Here is a 21,812-nt window from a genome sequence, read left to right on the forward strand (position 1 = left end):
CGTAGGTTTCAGTGAGCCAAGATCATGCCACTGCACTCCACCCTGGGCAACAGAGTGAGACTTGGTCTCCAAAAGGAAAAAAAAAAAGAAAAAAGAAAAGAAAAAAATAGACATGTCCATATTGATGCCCTTAATTTAATAATTTATCATCCAGAAAAGTATCATGTCTACAGTGGTATTGTGGAGAGTTAGAGAATACTTCAGTGTTAAAAATTATCATTGAATAATTTTAGTCACTCTTATAAGTGAGAAACACTTCTTTTTACTCTCTAACTTGAGTCAAATAAAAATCTCTGCCTACGGCCACATGGTAAGTGTTTGTGTGTTCATGAGTGTTTTTTTGTTGTTGTTATTGTTTTTCAGGGACTGTTGACATTCAGAGATGTAGTCATAGAATTCTCTCTGGAGGAGTGGCAATGCCTGGATCACGCTCAGCAGAATTTATATAGAGATGTGATGTTAGAGAACTATAGAAACCTGGTCTCCCTGGGTGAGGATAACTTCAATACACAATTCCTAATATATTTCTTTTCTCTCTTTTCTAAAATGTTTTTGGTAATTTCTGCTTTGCATGAGTGAATTTTAGCTCTCTGATTTGAAGAAAATCTTGGGGATTCATTGGTGTAGAACAAATTCTTCAAGATGTTTTATCTTGACCTGAACTTTTCCCTTTCCTGAGCTTATGTATCTTTCACTCTAGGTTAGTGGCAATTCCAAAAATGTCATGGCATAAAATATCGTTGCCCACACCTGAGAATTCAGTTGCTGCCACCAATTTTTGATTCAGTAGTACTGAGTAGTGAAATTAAGGACCTACAAATTTAAAATATTTTCTAAATAGTTAAAAAGTTCTGTTATGAATCAATATTAATTTTCTAGAATTTTCTATTATATCCTCTTTACTAAGCATAATACTAGTTTGGTAATTAAAGAATTCAGCAAGATTTATGTTACTTTTTTTTCTTAATAAAACAGGTATTGCTGTCTCTAAGCCAGACTTGATCACCTGTCTGGAGCAAAATAAAGAGCCTTGGAATATAAAGAGAAATGAGATGGTAACCAAACACCCAGGTAAGTGAGAGTGGATGAAGCGGATGACACAGATGAGAGGTGCAAAAGTCAAGGAGGAAGCCAGTCCTTAAAATGTGATTTGGGGAGATGTGCTTCCATGGAAAGAGTTTCTGAGAAGCCCGAGTCATTTTTTTTCTTTTGCTCTCAGATAGGGATACCTTCTGCCCCATGCTTTTAAATTCTCTAAGGATTCTACTTTCGCTTCAGTAATCTTTCTTCAAGTTCACAGTGTGAGCCAAAGTTTTCTTTATGGCTTATCAGAGACTGACTGGTTTGCCATTGTTTTGGGGGCATGCTAATATCTGCATATTTTTGAGAAACTCTATGTTAAACCATTAAAAAATTTTTTTTGCATCATGTCTAAAATGTGTGAGAATAGTAGTTTCTGTTTCATTGGTGGTTGTCCGTTTTTCTGCACATGCCATTCTGTTGTCATTACTATAGACTTGAAATATAGTTTAAGGTTTTTTTACCACTTTTTTATTTTTTAATTTTTATCCATGTATTTATTTATTTAGAGGTTGGGTTATGAGACTTGCTGTGGGGGGATATACAAGCAGGATACCTCTTATGTCTTCATTTTACTGTTTGCATATTTTAGATATAGATTTATAAATAGAATTGCTGTATTGTATAATTTCATTTTTAATTATTCAAAGAACATTCATATTTTTTATGATAGCTGCATCTTTTTTCTCATCAACAACTTACATAGATTTCAATTTCTTTACATCAACATAGTTGGTGTTTTTGAAAAAATTTATATTGGCCATTCTAATTGATGTAAAGTAATTTTGTTTTGTATTGTGATTTTGTTTTGCATTTTTCTATAAATTATTAATTTTGTGCAACTTTTCAAGTAGTTCTTCCCATTTGTATATGTTTTTTTATTAAAATTTAGTTTAATCATTTGTCCATTTCTTTCTTTCTTTTCTTTTTTTTTTTTTTGAGACTGAGTTTCACTCTTGTTGCCTAGGCTGCAGTGCAATGGCAATTTTGGCTCAGGGCAACCTCTGCCTCCTGGGTTCAAATGATTCTCCTGCCTCAGCCTCCTGAGTAACTGGGATTATAAGAATGTGCCACCATGCCTGGCTAATTTTGTATTTTTAGTAGAGATGGGGTTTCGCCATGTTGGTCAGGTTGGTCTCAAACTCCTGACCTCAGGTGATCTGCCCACCTCGGCCTGCCAAAGTTCTGGGATTACAAGAATGAGCCACCGCGCCTGGCTCGCTTGACCATTTCTAAATCAAGTAATTCAGTTATTGTTGTCTACTTCTAGGAGTTGTTTATAAATTCTCAATATTAAGTTTTATCACATGTGATTTTCAAATATTGTCACCCATTTCTTGGGTGGCACTGTCACTCTATTAAATGTGTTACTTGATTACAGAAATTTTGAAGTTTAGCCCAGTTAAATTTTCCTGTTCTTCTCTTTGTTGCTCATGCATTTGATGGCATGTCTAAGAAAATGGTGCCAAGACCAATGTCATGTCTTTCCACTATTTTTTTTTCTAAGAATTTCATTAGTTTTTTTCCAAAGTATTTTGTTTAAAATATTTTTTGTATATGATGCAATTAAAGCATCCAAGTTTATTTTTTCAATGTAGATATCCAGTTTTCAACATTGTCTGTTGAAGGGATTATATTTTCTCCATTGTGTGCTCATGGCAACCTTGAGGCAGATTATTTGCTCATACACAGAAGAGTTCATTGCTGGGCCCCCTATTTTGCTCTATCATGTCTTTATTTGTCTTTGTGTGGATACCACATAGTCATTGTTATTGCTGCTTTTTATTATGTTTTAAAATTAAGAAGTATATTGCCTCTGTTTTTCATGTGTGTTTCTCTAGATATAGTTCAAAATAAAATTTAAAATTTTTAAACAATATTTCAGGAATAAATATACTTTTGGAATTTTGATACAGATTATATTAAATTTGTTCACCACTGTGGGTTATATTGACATCTTAACAAATTAAGTTGTCATTTAACTATTTTGACCCCTGAGCAAAAATATTAAATTAAATTAAATTATTTGACCTGTGCAAGAATACATTGAAAAGTGTGTTTATTTCCATGTATTTTTGATTTGCCAGTTTTACCTTTTTTCTTTTTAGTTTTATTCAGTTTTGGTTAGAAAAAATAGGCTGTATGATTTTGCTCTTCTTAAATTTTTTTTTTACACGGGGTTTCTCACTCTGTTGCCCAGACTCTAGTGCAGTAGCACAATCTTGGCTTACTGCAGCCTCAACCTCCTGGACTCAAGTAATCCTTCCACCTTGGCCTCCTGAGTGGCTGACATTACAGACATACCCCACCCTGCCCAGCTAATTTTTAATTATTTGTAGAGACTGGGTCTCACTGTGTTCCCAAGGCTGGTATCAAACTTCTTGCCTGAAGTGATCCTTCCACCTTGGCCTCCCAAAGTGCTGAGAGTACACCTGTGAGCCACTGCACCTGGCTGATCTTTTTAAATTTACTAAGACCTATGTATTCTAACAGAACATACCAGGTGCAAATAAGAATATTGTGTATCCTCTTGCTTTTGACTGGAGAGCTCTGTGCCCTCCAAATCTCATGTTGAAATTTAATCTCCAGTGTTGGATGTGGGGCCTAATGAGAGGTGTTTGCATCGTGGAGACAAATCCCTCATGAATGACTTGGCACAATCCCCTTGGTAATCATAGAGTTCTCCCTCTATTAATTCACATGAGAGCTGGTTGCCTAAAGGAACATGGCTATTCCACCTCACACTCGCATCATCTTTCCCCATGTGACATGTTTGGTTCTTTTTTGCCTTCCACTATAATTGTAAGCTTCCTCATATCCTCACCAGAAACAGGTGCTGGCATATACATCTTGTACAGTCTACTCAACTGTGAACCAAAGAAGTCTTTTTCTTTATAAATTACCCAGTCTCAGGTTATTTTCTATAGCAATGCAAAATGAATTCATACACTATATAATGTTTTTCGGGTTTTCTGTTTTTTAATTAATTTTTTATTTCAATTTTTTATTTATTATTGAAAGTGAGGTCTTAATGTTTATAATTTTATGCTGCCATTTTATTTCTTGCTTCACTTCTATCAATATTTGCTTTATATATTTTGAAACCCTGATGTTATATATACTTATACATATAGATAGACATAATAGATTCCTAGTAAATGGACTTATTTTACCATTATATAATATCAATCTTTGTCTCATGCTAGTAATTGACTCATTTTCTTTTGTGTGTCTATAAAGATTTTTTCTTTGTGCTACACTGGAGATTTCATAACACCTCTAAATGTTACCACAATATTTTTTAAACTGGTAAAAAAAAATGACTTCAGTTGCATAGAAAAATTTGTCCTCATTATATCTACCCTATACATCTTATTGATGTTGATAATTATATCTTTTTATGTTTTATGATTATTTTTATGCTTATATCTTTGAAATTTTAAAGAATAACTAAATGTTTTCTGCATGATCACAATAATACCACAGATTTTTATTTTTTGTATATGCATATGTTTTTCAGAAAGTTATATATTTTCATATGATTATGTATTTTTTTCATCATGTTATTTTAAGTGGCAGGACCTCTTTTCAGCATTTTATTTAGGGTATATGCAGTGCTTATATGCTTTTCCAGCATGTGTTTATTCTGGAAGATCTTTATTTTTTCTTTATTTTGTAGTATATTTTTGCTGCATTTATTATTCTCACCATGAAGATTTTTTTTCAGCACTTTGACCATTGTACACAGTTCTTTTCTGACCTGCAAGCTTTCTGTTGTCCAATGTGTCAGAGGACTATGCTTATAAATAATGCCTCACTTTTATCTTACAGCTCCCAAGATTGTCTTCTGGCTAGTGACTTTTGAAACTTTGTTTAAATATGTGTTATGGATCTTTTTGTGTATATCCTAGTTTGTTTAGCTTCTTCATTTCTTACATTATTTTTTTCTTACTTCTAAATTTTTTCACTTATTCTTTTTTAATTCCATGATTGTTTTGTTTTTATTATTCCAAGCCTATTGTTGGTATTCTTATTTTTCTAATTTTATTTAGGTGTCTGGTTTTCCATTTTTCTCACTGAGCATAATATGGATTATCTTATGTTTTTAAAATTAATATATGCCTCTTTATTTGTGTAGTTGCTTTTTCAAAATTTTTGATTTTTTTGATTAGACCATGTTGTCTTCATGTTTTGTATACATTGTAATCTTTGGTTGAGATTTAAACATTAACATAAAACTACCTTTCACGATCTTTATAATGCAGCTCTTCCCTGGCATAGCCTGAAACCAATTTTCTTTCTTGGCTAGAGATTCACAGAGTCTCTCAAACATGTTCTCAGGATGTGTCTTGTCTGCAATTTTGTATTTATTTTTCCATTAAAAGACTTCTCCATGTTTCTTCTTACCAGTAGGTAGCTACTTTCCACACCTATTTTCTATCCATGTACTACAGTCTTTCTGCTGTTGTAACATTCACCTTTGATCTCAAAAGACTTAAAGGTGTCATTTCAAAGCATACTACCATTTGATTCCGCACTTTCTATCATGGAAGACAGAAAGGCCCCCATAAGCCAAAAGTAAAGATATAGGTGCCAGTATTTTTCTGGTCTTTTGTAGTAAAAGCCAGTTTACTCCTAAAGACACCATGTTCTTCTATTGGGGATGAAGAAGGGCTGTGTTGGGTAAATGTATCAGACTTTTCTTTTCTGTCTATATGGCTTTTGGTATTGTGCCCACCTGGTGCCCACACTTTATTTATAAATTTCCAGCAAAGGTATTTTGATCACTATGTTTTTGTTACATTTATACACCTATGAAGGAATTATGGCCTGTGGTAATTTGATATGCCATTTTGCTAAAGTACCTTGTATAATTTTATATATTCGATTTGTAAAGTATATTTATCTGGGTGTAGTAAGTGAAGTAACTTGTGATTTTTATGTCTTTCAGTTATGTGTTCTCATTTCACCCAAGACCTTCCACCAGAGCTAGGCATAAAACATTCACTCCAAAAAGTAATACCAAGAAGATATGGAAAATGTGGACATGACAATTTACAAGTAAAAAAACGTAAAAGCATGGGTGAGTGTGAGGTGCAAAAAGGAGGTTATAATGAAGTTAACCAATGTTTGTCAACTACCCAAAACAAAATATTTCAGACTCATAAATGTGTCAAAGTCTTCGGTAAATTTTCAAATTCCAATAGACATAAGACAAGACATACTGGAAAGAAACATTTCAAATGTAAAAATTATGGCAAATCATTTTGCATGGTTTCACAACTAAATCAACATCAGATAATTCATACTAGGGAGAATTCCTACCAATGTGAAGAATGCGGCAAACCCTTCAACTGCTCTTCAACCCTTTCTAAACATAAAAGAATTCATACTGGAGAGAAACCCTACAGATGTGAGGAATGTGGCAAAGCTTTTACCTGGTCCTCAACCCTTACTAAACATAGGAGAATTCATACTGGAGAAAAACCCTACACTTGTGAAGAATGTGGCCAAGCCTTTAGCCGCTCCTCAACACTTGCTAACCACAAGAGAATTCATACTGGAGAGAAACCATACACATGTGAAGAATGTGGCAAAGCCTTTAGCTTATCCTCATCCCTCACTTACCACAAGAGAATTCATACTGGAGAGAAACCCTACACATGTGAAGAATGTGGCAAAGCCTTTAACTGCTCCTCAACCCTTAAGAAACATAAGATAATTCATACTGGAGAGAAACCCTACAAATGTAAAGAATGTGGGAAAGCCTTTGCCTTCTCCTCAACTCTTAATACTCATAAGAGGATTCATACTGGAGAGGAACCCTACAAATGTGAAGAATGTGACAAAGCTTTTAAGTGGTCCTCAAGTCTTGCTAATCATAAGAGTATGCATACTGGAGAGAAACCCTACAAATGTGAATAATGTGATAAAGTCCAGCCTTCAGACCTTATAATACATAAAATAATTTATACTTGAAAAAATCACTACAAGTGTAAAGAATGTGGCCAAGCCTTTAACCAGTTCCAAACCTTTATTGTACATAAGAGAATTCATATTGAACAAAAGTCTTATAAATGTAAAAAAAAGTAACAAAGCCTTTAACCAGCCCTCAAACCTTAAGGAACCTAAGAGAATTTATTTGAGAAAAAAATTTTTTTGAGATGAAGTCTCACTTTGTCACCCAGGCTGGAGTGCAGTGGCATGATCTCAGCTCACTGCAACCTCTGCCTCTTGGGTTCAAGCAATTCTCCTGCCTCAGCCTCCTGAGTAGCTGGGATTACAGGTGCATGCAACCACACTGGCTGATTTTGTATTTTTAGTAGAGATGGGGTTTCACCATGTTGGCCAGGCTGGTCTTGAACTCCTGACTTCAAGTGATCTAACTGCCTCTCAGCCTCCCAAAGCCTAAAAGAGTTTATATTAGAGAGACTCTATGAAGGTAAAAAATGTGACAAAGCCTTTAAGCACATCTCAGGCCTTACACAATATCAGATAATTCATTTTAGAGAGAAACCCTACAAAAACAAAAATGTGGTTAAAAGCTTTAGCTTTTAACTAGTCTTGAACCCTTATTCTACATTAAGAAAATTAATACTGAAAAGAAACCCTACAATAAGGAATATGGAAATGTCTTTAAAAAGTCCTCAAAGTTTTGTTTGAATAAATGTAAGATAATTGATATTGGAGACAACCCCTGCAATTGTAAAAAAAAAAAAAAATGTGGCAAAGCCTTTAACTGGTTCTCCATCCTTATTAATTAAAAATTTTATGCTGGAGAGAAACTCTACATACATAAAAAATGTAACACAGCATTTAACCACACCTCAAACTTTCTAACAAAGAGAAATCATCCTGGTGAGAAACTCCAGAAATGTGTTAAATGTGGCAAGGCCTTTAAATGGTAGTCACACATTAGGGTAGGTAAGATAATTTATACTGAAGAAAACTCCTACAAAAATGAAAAATGTGGCAAAACTTTTAACAAATTCTCACACCTTATGGCACAAGAAAGCATTTATAACCAGAGAAAAATTGTACAAATACAAAAAATGTGAAAAGCCATTAATATCGGTTCACATCTTACTCAATATCAGAAAGTTTATACTTAATAAAAGCATTATAAGCCAGGTGTGGTGGCTCATGACTGTAATCCCAGCACTTTGGGAGGCCAAGGCAGGTGGATCATGAGGTCCAGAGTTCAAGACCATCCTGGCCAACATGGTGAAACCCCATCTCTACTAAAAATAGAAAAATTAGCCAGGCATGGTGGCATGCACCTGTAATCCCAGCTACTTAGGAAGCTGGGGCAGGAGAATTACTTGAACCCAGGGGGCGGAGGTTGCAGTGAGCCGAGACTGGGCCACTGTACTCCAGCCTGGGCAACAGAGCAAGACTCCATCTCAAAAAAAAAGTATTATACATGTGATTACTGTAAAAAGACCTTCAGAAAATATAGGCCTTTAAAGTAAAGACTGTTTATTCTGAAGACAAACATTTCAAACATAAAGAGGATTGTAGTACCTTTACTTGTAATATAGATTTTATTGTACACATTTTATTTTAAAGGAAAACCCTGAAGCAGATGCTCAAACTTTGGTGAACGTCAGAGAATTTATATTTGAGAGAAAGCCTGAAAATGTAATGAATGTGAAAGAACATTTGTTCAAAAACTACAGCTTAGAAAACACCAGTTTCTACTAAAAAATATTTTTGCAGATGTAGCAGATGGGGAAAATATATTTAATCAAAAATTAAGTCTATATAAACATTTGAGAATTCACAGTAGAAAGAATGAAGGCACTGAAACTTCAGACATTACACTAAATCAGGGTGCTAGTTATAAAAATGATCCAAAGCTAACATTATATACATTTTAACAAAGTAGTTTTTTTTGGAGATTTATAATTACATCCGAGGTATGCTTCTTTTTCTGTAAAAAAAATATACATTTTCTGAAAAGCAAATAATAATGTAACCCAAGTCTCGAGTTACCTCATGTTGATTCTTTCTTCCCATTGTTTGTGAAAGTATTTGATGAATTGTTGCATCAGAGATATGAGAGATTATTTTTTATAGGTGTCCATTATTCATGAACTTTCCTATGAAAGAGTAAGGACATTAGGTTGTAACATGCATAATGAAAAATCTAAATGGAGAGGCTCTTTGTGGTTGACTTATAAAATTGTTTTAGTGATGTATAAGGTGGGTGTTCACAGTAATATTCTGAATTCTAGTGAGAGGAAAACCTTTCAATGTTAGTAATAAATTATTTTATCAATTGTACCTTTGTGTAATAAAATGCAATAAATTTAAAATTTTTTAAAGATTATGTATGAACTTAATTTTTTCATTAAACAAAATTGTTTTTAATGTGTTAAGACTTGTGCTTTGAAAGAAGTGTTAATTTGCTATCAATTTTAACGTGTCCCATCTTACTTAAGGTTCTAGGTTAAAGATGGTAACAATATAGTATTTGTTAATGTAGGGGAATGACATGTCTAGTAATCTCTTTTTTGCCAGTGTGTGTTTGTTTGTTTGTTTTGAGACAGAGTCTTGCTCTGTCACCCAGGCTGGAGTGCAGTGGCGCAATCTCGGCTCACTGCAACCTCCACATCCTGGGTCCAAGCGATTCTCCTGCCTCAGTCTCCCAAGTAGCTGGAACTACAGGCACATGCCACCACACCTGGCTAATTTTTGTATTTTTAGTAGAGATGGGGTTTCACCATGTTGGCCAGGCTAGTCTCGAACTCCTGACCTCAGGTGATCCACTTGCCTCGGCCTCCCAAAATGCTGGGATACACGTGTGAGCCACCATGCCTTGCCTGCCAGCGGTTTTAAACTGCAAATAAGTTGAAGAATTTTGTTCCCATAGGTCAAATTTGTATTCTTTTTTATCTTATTTAAAATTTTTTTAACTTTTGTGGGTAGATAGTGTGCATACACACTTATGGCATGTGTGAGATATTTTAACACAGACATACAATATTTAATTATAACAGCAGAGTAAATGAGGTATTCATCACCTCGAGCATGTATTTATCCTTTGTATTACAAACAATCAACTTTTAGTTATCTCAGTATGTGCAATTGAATTATTAACCATAGGGTCATTTTGTGATCATAAAAATTACATGAGTATAATTAATATCCATACATTTCTGAGTTGATTATTTTTTTAAATTTGTTTTATATATTTTTTTACATGTGACCTCTCTGCTGACAAACAAAAACAGACTTTTAGTTTTTATTTACATAGAGTTATATATACAAATATACTAAAGATACACCAGCTGGGTGCAGTGGCTCATGCTTGTAATCCCAGCACTTTGGGAGGCTGAGGTGAGTGGGTCATTTGAGGTCAGGAGTTCAAGACAAGCCTGGCCAACATGGTGAAACCCCATCTCTACTAAAAATACAAAAATTAACTGGCCATGGTGGTGCGTGCCTGTAGTCCCAGCTACTCAGGAGGCTGAGGCAGGAGAATCGCTTGAACCCGGGAGGTGGAGGTTGCAGTGAGCTGAGATGGCACCACTGCACTCCAGCCTGGGTGACAGAGTGAGACACCATCTAAAAATAAATAAATAAAAGATATACCTTAAGTGTAAGAAAGTTATGTAGCAAGTGAGTGTGTTTGTGAGTTTGTATGCATTTTCAGAAGAAAAGAACAATATTGAAACAAAAAAGATCATTTTAATAAGGTGGATAATTAACTAGAAACCAAGAAACCTCAGAGATTCTGAAAAAAATACATATATATTCTGTGCCCTGTATTGAATTTGTAACTTTAAGATCTTATACACCCAAATCTTATCTCAAATTGTAATCCCCACATGTCAAGGAAGGGACTTGGTGGGAGGTGATTGAAATATGGGGGTAATTTTCCCCCATGCTGTTCTCATGATAGTAAGTGAGTTCTCAAAAGATCTGATGGTTTTATAAATGGTGGTTTTTTCTGCTTTCCCTCTCTCTTGCTGCCTAGTGAGGAAGATATTTGCTTCTCCTTTGCCTTCCACCATAATTGTAGGTTTCTTTAGACCCTCCCCAGCCATGCAGAATTGTGAGTAAATTAAACCTCCTTTCTGTATAAATTACCCATTCTTTGGTAGTATCTTTATAGTAGTGTGAAAACAGACTAATACAGAAAATTAATACTGGGAGTTTGGGGCACTGCTATAAAGATAATTGAAAATGTGGAAGTGAATTTGGAACTGAGTAATAGGCAGAAGTTGAAAGTTTAGGGAGCTCAGAAAAAGAAAGATGTGGGAGAGTTTAGCCATATGAATGATGAAGTCCATGTTGAGGTGGTCTCAGATGGAGATGAGAAACTTATGTTTAAAATGGAAGCAGAATATAAAAATTTGGAAAATTTGCAGCCTGACCATGACGTAGAAAATAAAACCCCATTTTTTGAAAAGAAATTCAAGGCACTGCAGAAATTTGCAAAAGTAAAGAGAAGCTGAATGTTGATAGCCAAGACAATGGGGAAAATGTCTTCAGGTCATGTTAAAGATCTGAGGCAGGTCCTTCCATCACAGGCCAGGAGCCCTAGGGAGAAACAATGGTTTCATGGTCGAGGCCCAGGGCCCCACTGCTCTGTGAAGCCTCAGGACTTGGTGTCCTGCATCCCAGCTGCTCCAGATCCAGCTGTGGCTAAAAGGGGCCAAGGTACAAGCTTGGGTTATTTCTTCAGAAAGTGCAATCCTCAAGCCTTGGTGGCTTCCGTGTGGTATTGGGCATGTGAGTGCACATAAAACAAGAGTTGAGCTCTGGGAACCTCTGCCTAGATTTCAGAGGATGGATAAAAATGCCTGGATGTTCAGGCAGAAGTCTTCTACAGGGGCAGAGCCCTCATGGAGAACCTGTAATAGGGCAATGCAGAAGGGAAATGTGGGGTTGGAGCCCTCATGCAGAGTCCCCCCTGAAGCTGCCTACTGGAGTTGTGAGAAGGCCTCTATACTCCAGACCCCAGAATGACAGATCCACCATGAACTTGCACTGTGCACCTGGAAAAGCCACAGGCATTCAATTCCAGTCCATGAAGGAGCTGCTCAAAGCCACGAGGGCCCACCCCTTGCATCAGCATGGCCCAGAAGTGGGACATGAAGTCAAATGAGATCATCTCAGAGCTTTAAGATTTTATTACTGCCCCGTTGGAATTCAAACTTGCATGAGGCCTGTAGCTCTTTGGTTTTGGCAAATTTCTCACATTTGAAATGGAAGAATTTATCTAATGCCTGTACCCCCATTGTATCTTGGAAGTAACTAACGTGCTTTTGATTTACAGGCTCATAGGTAGCAGGGACGAGACTTTGGAGTTAGACTTTTGGGTTAATGCTAAAATGAGTTAAGACTTTTGGGGACTGTTGGGAAAGCATGTTTGGTTTTGAAATATAAAAAGGGCATGAGATTTGGGAGCAGCCAGGAGCAGAATGATACCCGTCGTGTTTTCATGATAGTGAGTGAGTTGTCATGAGATCGGATGGTTTTATAAGTGGTAATTTTTCTGCTCTCCCTCTCTACTGCCACCCAGTAAAGAAGATACCTGCTTCTCTTTCACCTTCTGCCATTACTGTAAAGTTCTTGAGGCCTCCCCAGCCATGTGGAACTGTGAATCAACTAAACTTCCTTTCATTATAAATGTTCCAGTCTTGGGTAGTATCTCTACAGCAGTGTAAAAAGAGACTAATGCACAAATATAAGACAGGACTATCTGTGTACTAGATGCTTCATAATTAGCCACAGTTATTCCTGCTTGATTTTCTTTGTAACACTCAATCACAGATGGAAAATATTCATGGTGAAAATATAACATTGATTCTGCATGTGCAGAGGACATCAGTTCTTAGGTTGCAAAATGGCCTCTCTGAATTTAAATAAAAATTCTACTTTTTAAATTTTCTGATTATCTTTTGTTTTGTGACTTTTTATGTTTATCCTAATGATGTGTCCATCACAGCCCTTCCCATTTATTTCTGTGCTATGGCTACAGCTTTCTCACTGTTCTCTCTGTGCCACATCATTTCACACAGTACTTTGTAGGTTCTGATGAGAAAATTGGAATTTTTTAATATGGTGAAAGACTGTGTTAAACTTGGGAGTTTCAGCTTATTTATAGCTTCTCAGTGTAGCTTTCACATAAGTTAATTGAGATAAGAGGCATACACTGTCCACAGGTGAGACAATTAAGTCAGATAGCACTATTTGTCTTTGTAAAAAAAATTTGTGTTAGATTCTAAGACAAACTGAAGCATATACAAAATTATTTAGAAAATATATCTTAGAAATCTGAGGCAGGTGGATCACAAGTTCAGGAGAGTTAATATTAACAGATAATTATTAAATGTAATTTTTATGATATATTTATAGCACAACTTAAGTTTTCATGCAGGATCTTGTATTTTTGAGTGTGAATGTTAAATGTTGCAAATAAAATGAGCTCTATGAATTTAAAAATTGGAATAATATTTCCTTTTCATATTAATGTTACATATTATGAACATATAATGTTTCATATTAATGTTACAATCTTGAGAGATTTTTCTATTATTTTATGATTATTTTTTAGTGGGTGAGATTCAGTCTACAGTTCTCACTTACTCACCTAACCGTAGCCAACATTTTGGTCATTTTCTCTGGGAAAATTTTGGAGATTATGGCAGATTTAGATTAAAACAATTACTCAGTTATTTTTCATGCAAAGATGTTTATTGTGTTCACGGAGTGACCAATCATGTGACAGGTGGCAACACCTGATTTTTAGTGTCTTCCACTACATTGCCGTCAGCACCAGAAACTAAAGGTTTCCAAGCAAAAGTAAAAGCCCGGAAGTATATTGGCTCCTCCCAAGTTCTGCTGGACCCAGAATATGCTGTAAATATCAGAGTTTCTATTGCTATTGCTGACAAGTTAAATAACAGAAACAGCACAGAAAAACTGAGTTATCTTTAAGTTCTATCTAGGTGATGGTATTAATATTGTAATTGCTTATAAGATAGCAAGAATTGGCCAGGTGCGGTGGCCCACGCCTGTGATCCTGGCACTTTGGGAAGCTGAGGTGGGCAGATCACAAGGTCAGGAGTTCAAGACCAGCCTGGCCAATATGGAGAAACCCCATCTCTACTAAAAATAGAAAAAATTAGCCGGGCATGGTGGTGCATGCGTGTAATGCCAACTATTCAGGAGGCTGAGGCAGGAGAATTGCTTGAACCCAGGAGGCGGAGGTTGCAGTGAGCTGAGATCGCACCACTGCACTCCAGCCTGGGCGACAGAGTGAGACTCCATCTCAAAAATCAGAAAACAATAAAAAAAAAGAATTACTCTGTTTGGTCTAATGCAAAGTAGTTATTTCTCTTCTAAATGTAAATGGTAAATAGGGTTTCTATGATCATAAGCATATAAGGTATTTTAAGATGATCACTAAGATTAGAACAAAATTCATAGGCTTTTAGCAACATAAATTTTAATTTTTTTCTAATAGAAGTGAAGAAGCAATAGAAATAAGTTGTTAAAATGAGTTCAAGGAAACTACACATGTGGTCATTAAATAATATTTAAAACCACGTTGTAAGTGACTGGTTAGTAATTGTAATTTGTTTCATTTTAGTCACTGAGAAAATAATATGCTTTAATCATTCTATATGAAAAAGTATTCTTTTTTTTTTTTTTGAGACAGAGTTTCGCTCTGTCACCCAGGATAGGGTGCAGTGGCGCGACCTCAGCTAACTGCAACCTCTGCCTCTCAGATTCAAGTGATTCTCCTGTCTCAGCCTGTTGAATAGCTGGGATTACAGGCATGTGCCACCATGCCCAGCTAATTTTTGTATTTTTAGTAGAGACAGGGTTTCACCATGTTGGCCAGGCTGGTCTCGAACTCCCCACCTCGTGATCTGCCCATCTCGGCCCCCCAAAGTGCTGGGATTATAGGCGTGAGCCACTGCACCTGACTGAAAAAGTATTCTTATATTAGTGTTTTCAAAACTTTCAGAAACTTTAGACCACTCAATGAATAATGATGTACATTTAGATCACAAATTTTACATAAAATAATAGGCTTATTCTAGCTTTTTTTTTTTTTCAGATGGAGTTTTGCTCTGTTGCCCAGGCTGGAGTGCAGTGGTGTGATATCGGCTCACTGCAACCTCTGCCTCCCAGGTTCAAGTGATTCTCCTGCCTCAGACTCCCAAGTAGCTGGGATTACAGGCACCGGCTATCACACCCAGCTAATTTTTGTGTTTTTAGTAGAGACGGAGTTTCAATATGTTGGCCAAGCTGTTCTCGAACTCCTAACCTCAAGTAATCCACCTGCCTGGGCCTCCCAAAGTGCTAGGATTGTAGGTTTGAGCCACTGCACTCAGCTTCATTCTAGCTTTTAATATAAAAGATATTTTTCAAAAGTACCATTAGTGACTCTTTTAAGTAATGGGAGGAATAAGGTCATTAGAAACCATTTACCAACCAAAATATTTGTGATAGGCTTTGTTTTGAGCCCTTTGAACCCTAAATGAAGTTCTCTATACTATCTAGGGGTGAAAAAAGTTGTTTTTAAATTCTGCTTCATTTCTAATAAATTAGAAAATTCAAAGCAAAAATGTTAAATAAAAAATGGAAAAAAAATTGAGTGAGAGGGGGCTGGCCATAAGGGCTAATATTAAAGCTAGCTATCTGGTGGTCCCTGATTACATCCTGGTTCTGCCACTTATGGGCTGTGTGACCTGGAGACAGTTTCTTGACATCTCTGTGCTTGACTCTTCAGCTGTACAGTAAGGATAATACTGCCTAAATCCTAGGGTTTTGATAAAATTAAAGCAATTAATACAAATGAAGGTGTCAGAAGAGTGCCCAGCATAGAGCGAGTGTACAGAAAATTTATTAGCTCTGGTGATTTGTAAAGTTTTTTAGATCAGGACCAATGTTACGCCTGGGATCAGCAAGGTGGCCACACCAGGGGGTTGTAATTTATGCTCATTTTAATTGGTCAGTTTGGGACTATAATAGTCGATGGATATTTTTAATACTATCCTTGGCAAATTTTCATATATTCTCATACAGCATGAATATAAATACTAAAAAGAGATCCCTCATCTTGTTCTGCTCTTTACCACTCTAGTAACACTAGAGAATAAGCACTTAAATGCTGAGTGTTATCAGTTTTAAAATTAGAGAAAGAGGCAAATTGTTTTCTGATCTATTTTTTAATAAATTCTTTTTTGCCAGCTAATTTTTTATGTTCAGTTTATAAATTTAAAGGTAGTTTAAAATATATATTTAAATAACTTTATAAGTGAAGAAAATCATTTATGTTGAGAAGATTTTACTTTAAACAGTTGCTTTAGAGTCTGTCTTTGAAAGTATTCTATTATCAAATAAGGCCAGGCATAGTGGCTCACGCCTGTAATCCAAGCACTTTGGGAGGCTGAGGCAAGTGGATCTCCTGAGGTCGGGAGTTTGAGACCAGCCTGACCAACATGGAGAAATCCCGTCTCTACTAAAAATGCAAAACTAGCTGGACATGGTGGCACATGCCTGTAATCCCAGCTACTTGGGAGGCTGAGGCAGGAGAATCGGTTCAGCCTGGGAGGCAGAGACGGCAGTGAGCCGAGACTGCACCATTGCACTCCAGCCTGGGCAACAAGAGCAAAACTCCGTCTCAAAAAAAAAAAGAAAAAGAAAAAGAAAGAAAGAAAGAGAAAGAAAAAGAAAGAAAGAAAGAATTGTATTATTCTGAACAGTAATAATTAACATTTTATTATTGAGTGGTAGGTTCAGACTATTCACAATATCAAAAGTTTACTTATCTACATCACTAAGTAAGCAAGCCATGTGTAATTAAAAATATATGCATATTTTCCTGAAATTATAAGATATGAAGAAACATTTATTTCTCTGGCCCAGTTTTTTAAAGTTAATTTAAAAAAAAACATGTATTACTAGTATATTTGGTTGACTAATCAAAATTGTATACATTTATGGGGTACAGAGTAATGTTTTGATATATGTATAAAATATGAACTAAGTCAATTAACATATCTATCACCTCACTTACCTAGCATTTTTTGTGGTGAGACATTAAAACTTACTGTTAGTTATTTTGAGATACACAATACATTATCATTGACTATAATCACTCTACTGTGCGATAGATCTCAAAATCTCTTTGTCCTGTCTGTAAAACTTTGCATTCTTTTATCAACAACTGCCTCTGGTAACCAATTATTCCACATTCTACTTTGTAAATAACAAATACAACTTTATTAGATTCTACATACAAGTGAAATCATGCAGTATTTTTCTTGTGTGTCTGGGTTATTGTACTCAGCAAATATTCTCTAAATTTATCCTTATTTTTTCAATTGACAATATTTCCCTCTTTTCAAGGCTACATAGTATTCCATTGTGTATACTATTATTCTAAACGTATATACCACCTTTAAAATAAAATTGTAATTCAAATATATATTCATCTATTGGTTGGAAAACTCATATGTAATGGAAAAATATTTGTGTGAAAGCATGTATTAACATAATTCAGCATATAAATATCTCATTAATAATAGCTAATTTGTACTGAGCACTAACAATAACATTATACATGTGTTAATAAATTTTGTTGTCACATTGATGTGGTCTGGCTGTGTCCACACCCAAATGTAATTTTGAATTTTAGTTCCCATAATTCCTATGTGTCATGGGAGACACCTGGTGGGAGGTAATTGAATCCTGTGGTCAGTTACCCTCATTCTGTTCTCATGATAGTGAGTGAGTTTGCATAAGATCTGCTGGTTTTATAAGGGACTTTTCTCCCTTTTGCTCAGCACGTTTTCTCTTCTTATCACCATACGAAACAGGATGTGTTTGCTTCCCCTTTCATTATGATTGTAAGTCTCCTGAGGCCTCCCCAGCCATGCTGAACTGTGAGTCAAATGAACCTCTTTCCTTTACAATTTACCTAGTCTTGGGTGTGTCCTTATAGCAGTGTGAGAATGGACTAATAGACACAGTAACCTAATAACAAAGGTATTATGAGCCTCAATTTATAAAGAAAGAAACAGAGCCAGAGAGAGAAATAACCTGCTCACAATAGCAGAGCCAGTATTAAAACACAAGCAACTTTGACTTCAGGGATAATACTCTTGAATACAACAATAAAAACCCTGTCAAACAGAAAAGAAGTTACCTTTAACATCCATTCTTAAAAATTTAACAAAAATTAAAAAGGATACATTTGTATTGTTATATATGTACGTATGTGAATATATAATATAAATGAAAAATACTTCATATAAGCCAGAAAAAGATAATTATTTTAATGAATAAAATTGGAAAGCAGTGAAATTATTATTTGCAGATGATATCTTTGTTTACTTAGAAACACAACAAAAGCAACTGAAAGGCTATTTTAGAAATCTATTCAGGAGGGTAGGCAAAATTCTCAGATGACCCTCAGGTTCCCACTTCAGTGCACACCTGCTGTGTATCCTTTTCTCCTGAGTGTGAGAAAATGTGTGTGACTGTGGTGGGACATTTTTCACGTAATTAGGTTACTAATGTATTGGCTTCCTGTTTATCATAAGAGAAATTATCTTGATTAGACTAAATTTAATCAGAGGTGTTTTTAAAAGAAAAAGCACGTCATGGAAAAACACCCCTGCTTCCCTGAAATTAATCAAACTTCTAGGTAAGCCATGTTGTAAGCTGCTTATGGTGGCCACATGACAAGGGATATATTTGTATACTGCCTCCATTTCTGCCTTCAACATGTTGCTTTCTGTAGGGATAACTGGAGGATCTCATGGCAGAGAAAAGAGAAGAGATCTCACTTATGCAAGAAATAATCACCCTTCATCTGGGACAGCTTAATAAAAACAGAGGCCAGAACATGACCACATCAATGGGAAACAAAGGCAACTTGGTTGCAAGGGCTCACTGGCATTAGGAAGTAATGTCTACACAGCTGAAGTAAATGATCAGCCTCTGGGATACCAGTAGTCTACCAACAAGGCTGAATTCATTCTCATTCTGATTAAATTAGCATTTCTGTTCCATTCTGTTAACTCAGTTTTACATAATTCATGACAAAAATACCAGGCAGACCAGTAAGTACTCTCCTAGAATTGAACTTATCATGAAAAAGCATACCCAATTATTTAATTTCAACACTGGAAAATGTTGAAAAAATAATGAATTTATTAATAATAATTTGACATTGAAATTTCAGAGAATTCTACTATTCTGTAATAGAATATCGAACTTTGAACATCTTAACATATTTCTTGAATGCACAAATTGTGATGTAGATCATTTCTCTTTTAGATTAACACAATAAGACTAACAATTAGAGAGAACATTTGAAATAAAATAACAGTCATCAGAACCACATCTTTCAATGGCTTGGCATAATTGCCATGTTCTTTGAAATTGTCAAGAAGCAAAGACAAGATTTTGGCTTTGCCCAATTATTAAGTCCTTGACCTTTTAAAATCTAATATCCTGGCTAAAAAATTAGGAGGGAATATTTTTTAGGTGGCTGCCTACAGTGTCAAAGGCAATATGAGAAGAATTTTGATAGTTAGGCAGGAAAATGCATACTACATACCCACACTACTCTTCTCTGATTTGCTTTAACATTGAAAGATTGGAAACTGCAAATCTAGTCCCTCAATTGAGGGTAAATTAACAAAGGTTCATGTCTCAGCTGAGCAAGTTATTGTATGAAACTTATAGGTAACAGATGTCATTAGCTGCAAAAAACAAAATAGTATGACTACATTCAGTAACAATCTAGCCATGCAAATGATAGACCAATTAGATTAGTATCCTAATAGGTGCATGCAAAAAGAATTTATGTGCAATATTGTGACCCTCCCCCAAGCACTTTTTCTGTCTCCTTACAGAGATACCAGTTTTTCCTGAATGACTCAGGGTGAATACTGGGAACTGAGAATGCTCAGTGTTCAGAGTTGATACCGGGAACATAGTTAACCACATTTCTTCTATATTATAAAGAAATTTTATGAATCTTACTCTGCCTCAGAAAGGCTTTTAGCAAAAGATTGTTCATGTATAACACTCTATTTGGATTCATGGAAATTTTAAATATTCCATTTAAGTCAGAGACACTGAAATGTCAACCAAATTTCATAAAACATATTTGAATGAGATCAAGCCTTTCTTAGCTAAGAATTTTATTTCATTAGTACATTTAGAGGAAAATAATAAATGTGTGTACTTTAGGCCAAATCACTGTGTTTGCCACATGGGAACGATTCAGACAAGTGCTCTTCATCATTACTCTTAAAGTAGCACTAGCAAAACACCCATTTCCTGGCACCAGCTGGCCTGTTTTTCACTGAAAGGAAGTGCAGAAGGCATTGAAACAGTGAAGAAGGGTGATATAAATGGAATGAAGTACAATTGTTAATAAAAAGTAGCATGACCCATAGTTAACCTGGACCATACACAGACTACTCACCAGTTGTCGGGGAGTCAAACACGCGTATCTGTGGACCAAACCAATGACATTTCTCCACACCTACCAAAGGGAATTGGGTTCCCACATGCACTTAGGAAAAAAGAAAGACCACGTGGGCACCAGATATTGGGTGAAATTCACCCCCGATATTTCACGTGGGTCCTTTTCTACTTTCCCCTAAGTGTCGGCTGGTCTGAGAAATAAAGGGAAAGAGTAGAAAGAGAGAAATTTTAAAGCTGGGTGTCCGGGGGAGACATCACATGTCGGCAGGTTCCATGATTCCCCCCAAGCCACAAAACCAGCAAGTTTTTATTAGTGATTTTCAAAAGGGGAGGGAGTGTACGAATAGGGTGTGGACCACAGAGATCACATGCTTCACAAGGTAATAAAATATCACAAGGCAAATGGAGGCAGGGTGAGATCACAGGACCACAGGACCGGGGCGAAATTAAAATTGCTAATGAAGTTTCAGGCATGCATTGTCATTGATAACATCTTATCAGGAGATAGGGTTTGAGAGCAGATAACTGGTCTGACCAAAATTTATTAGGCGGGAATTTCCTCATCCTAATAAGCCTGGGAGTGCTACAGGAGACCAGGGCTTATTTCTTCCCTCCGCTATGACTGTAAAAGACAGCCATCTCCAAAGCGGCCATTTCAGAGGCCTCCCCTTAGGGATGCATTCTCTTTCTCAGGGATGTTCCTTGCTGAGAAAAAGAATTCAGTAATATTTCTCCTATTTGCTTTTGAAAGAAGAGAAATATGGCTCTGTTCCACCCGGCCCACAGACAGCCAGAGTTTAAGGTTATCTCCCTTGTTCCCTAAACATTGCTGCTATCCTGTTCTTTTTTCAAGGTGCCCAGATTTCATATCGTTTAGACAATTTGTGCAGTTAACGCAATTATCACAGGGTCCTGAGGCAACATTCATCCTCAGCTTACGAAGATGATGGGATTAAGAGATTAAAGTAAAGACAGGCATAGGAAATCCCAAGAGTATTGATTGGGGAAGTGATAAGTGTCCATTAAATCTTCACAATTTATGTTCAGAGATTGCAGTAAAGACAGGTGTAAGAAATTATAAAAGTATTAATTTGGGGAACTAATAAATGCCCATGAAATCTTCACAATTTACGTTCTTCTGCATGGCTTCAGCTGGTCCATCCGTTTGGGGTCCCTGACTTCCTGCAACACTGAACCTTGGTGTGAGAGTCACCATCCTACCTGTGGACTGCATTCATGTATGAGAGTCACAATTCCAA

General features: G+C 36.0%; 1 protein-coding gene and 1 pseudogene across 1 annotated transcript; both read left to right on the forward strand.

Annotated features, from left to right (window-relative positions):
• The first annotated feature begins 363 nt into the window (after window positions 1–363).
• On the forward strand, window positions 364–7,684 carry ZNF679 (zinc finger protein 679). Its single transcript, XM_527763.6, has 3 exons — window positions 364–490; window positions 976–1,071; window positions 6,032–7,684. The coding sequence occupies exons 1-3, from the start codon at window positions 457–459 to the stop codon at window positions 7,003–7,005; spliced, it is 1,104 nt and encodes a 367-aa protein (XP_527763.3). The 5' UTR covers window positions 364–456; the 3' UTR covers window positions 7,006–7,684.
• Window positions 13,634–14,085, forward strand: PANTROV1R-PS229 (vomeronasal 1 receptor panTroV1R-ps229 pseudogene; annotated as a pseudogene).

The sequence above is a fragment of the Pan troglodytes genome, chromosome 6 (genome assembly GCF_028858775.2).
Source record: "Pan troglodytes isolate AG18354 chromosome 6, NHGRI_mPanTro3-v2.0_pri, whole genome shotgun sequence".
Lineage (NCBI taxonomy): Eukaryota > Metazoa > Chordata > Mammalia > Primates > Hominidae > Pan > Pan troglodytes.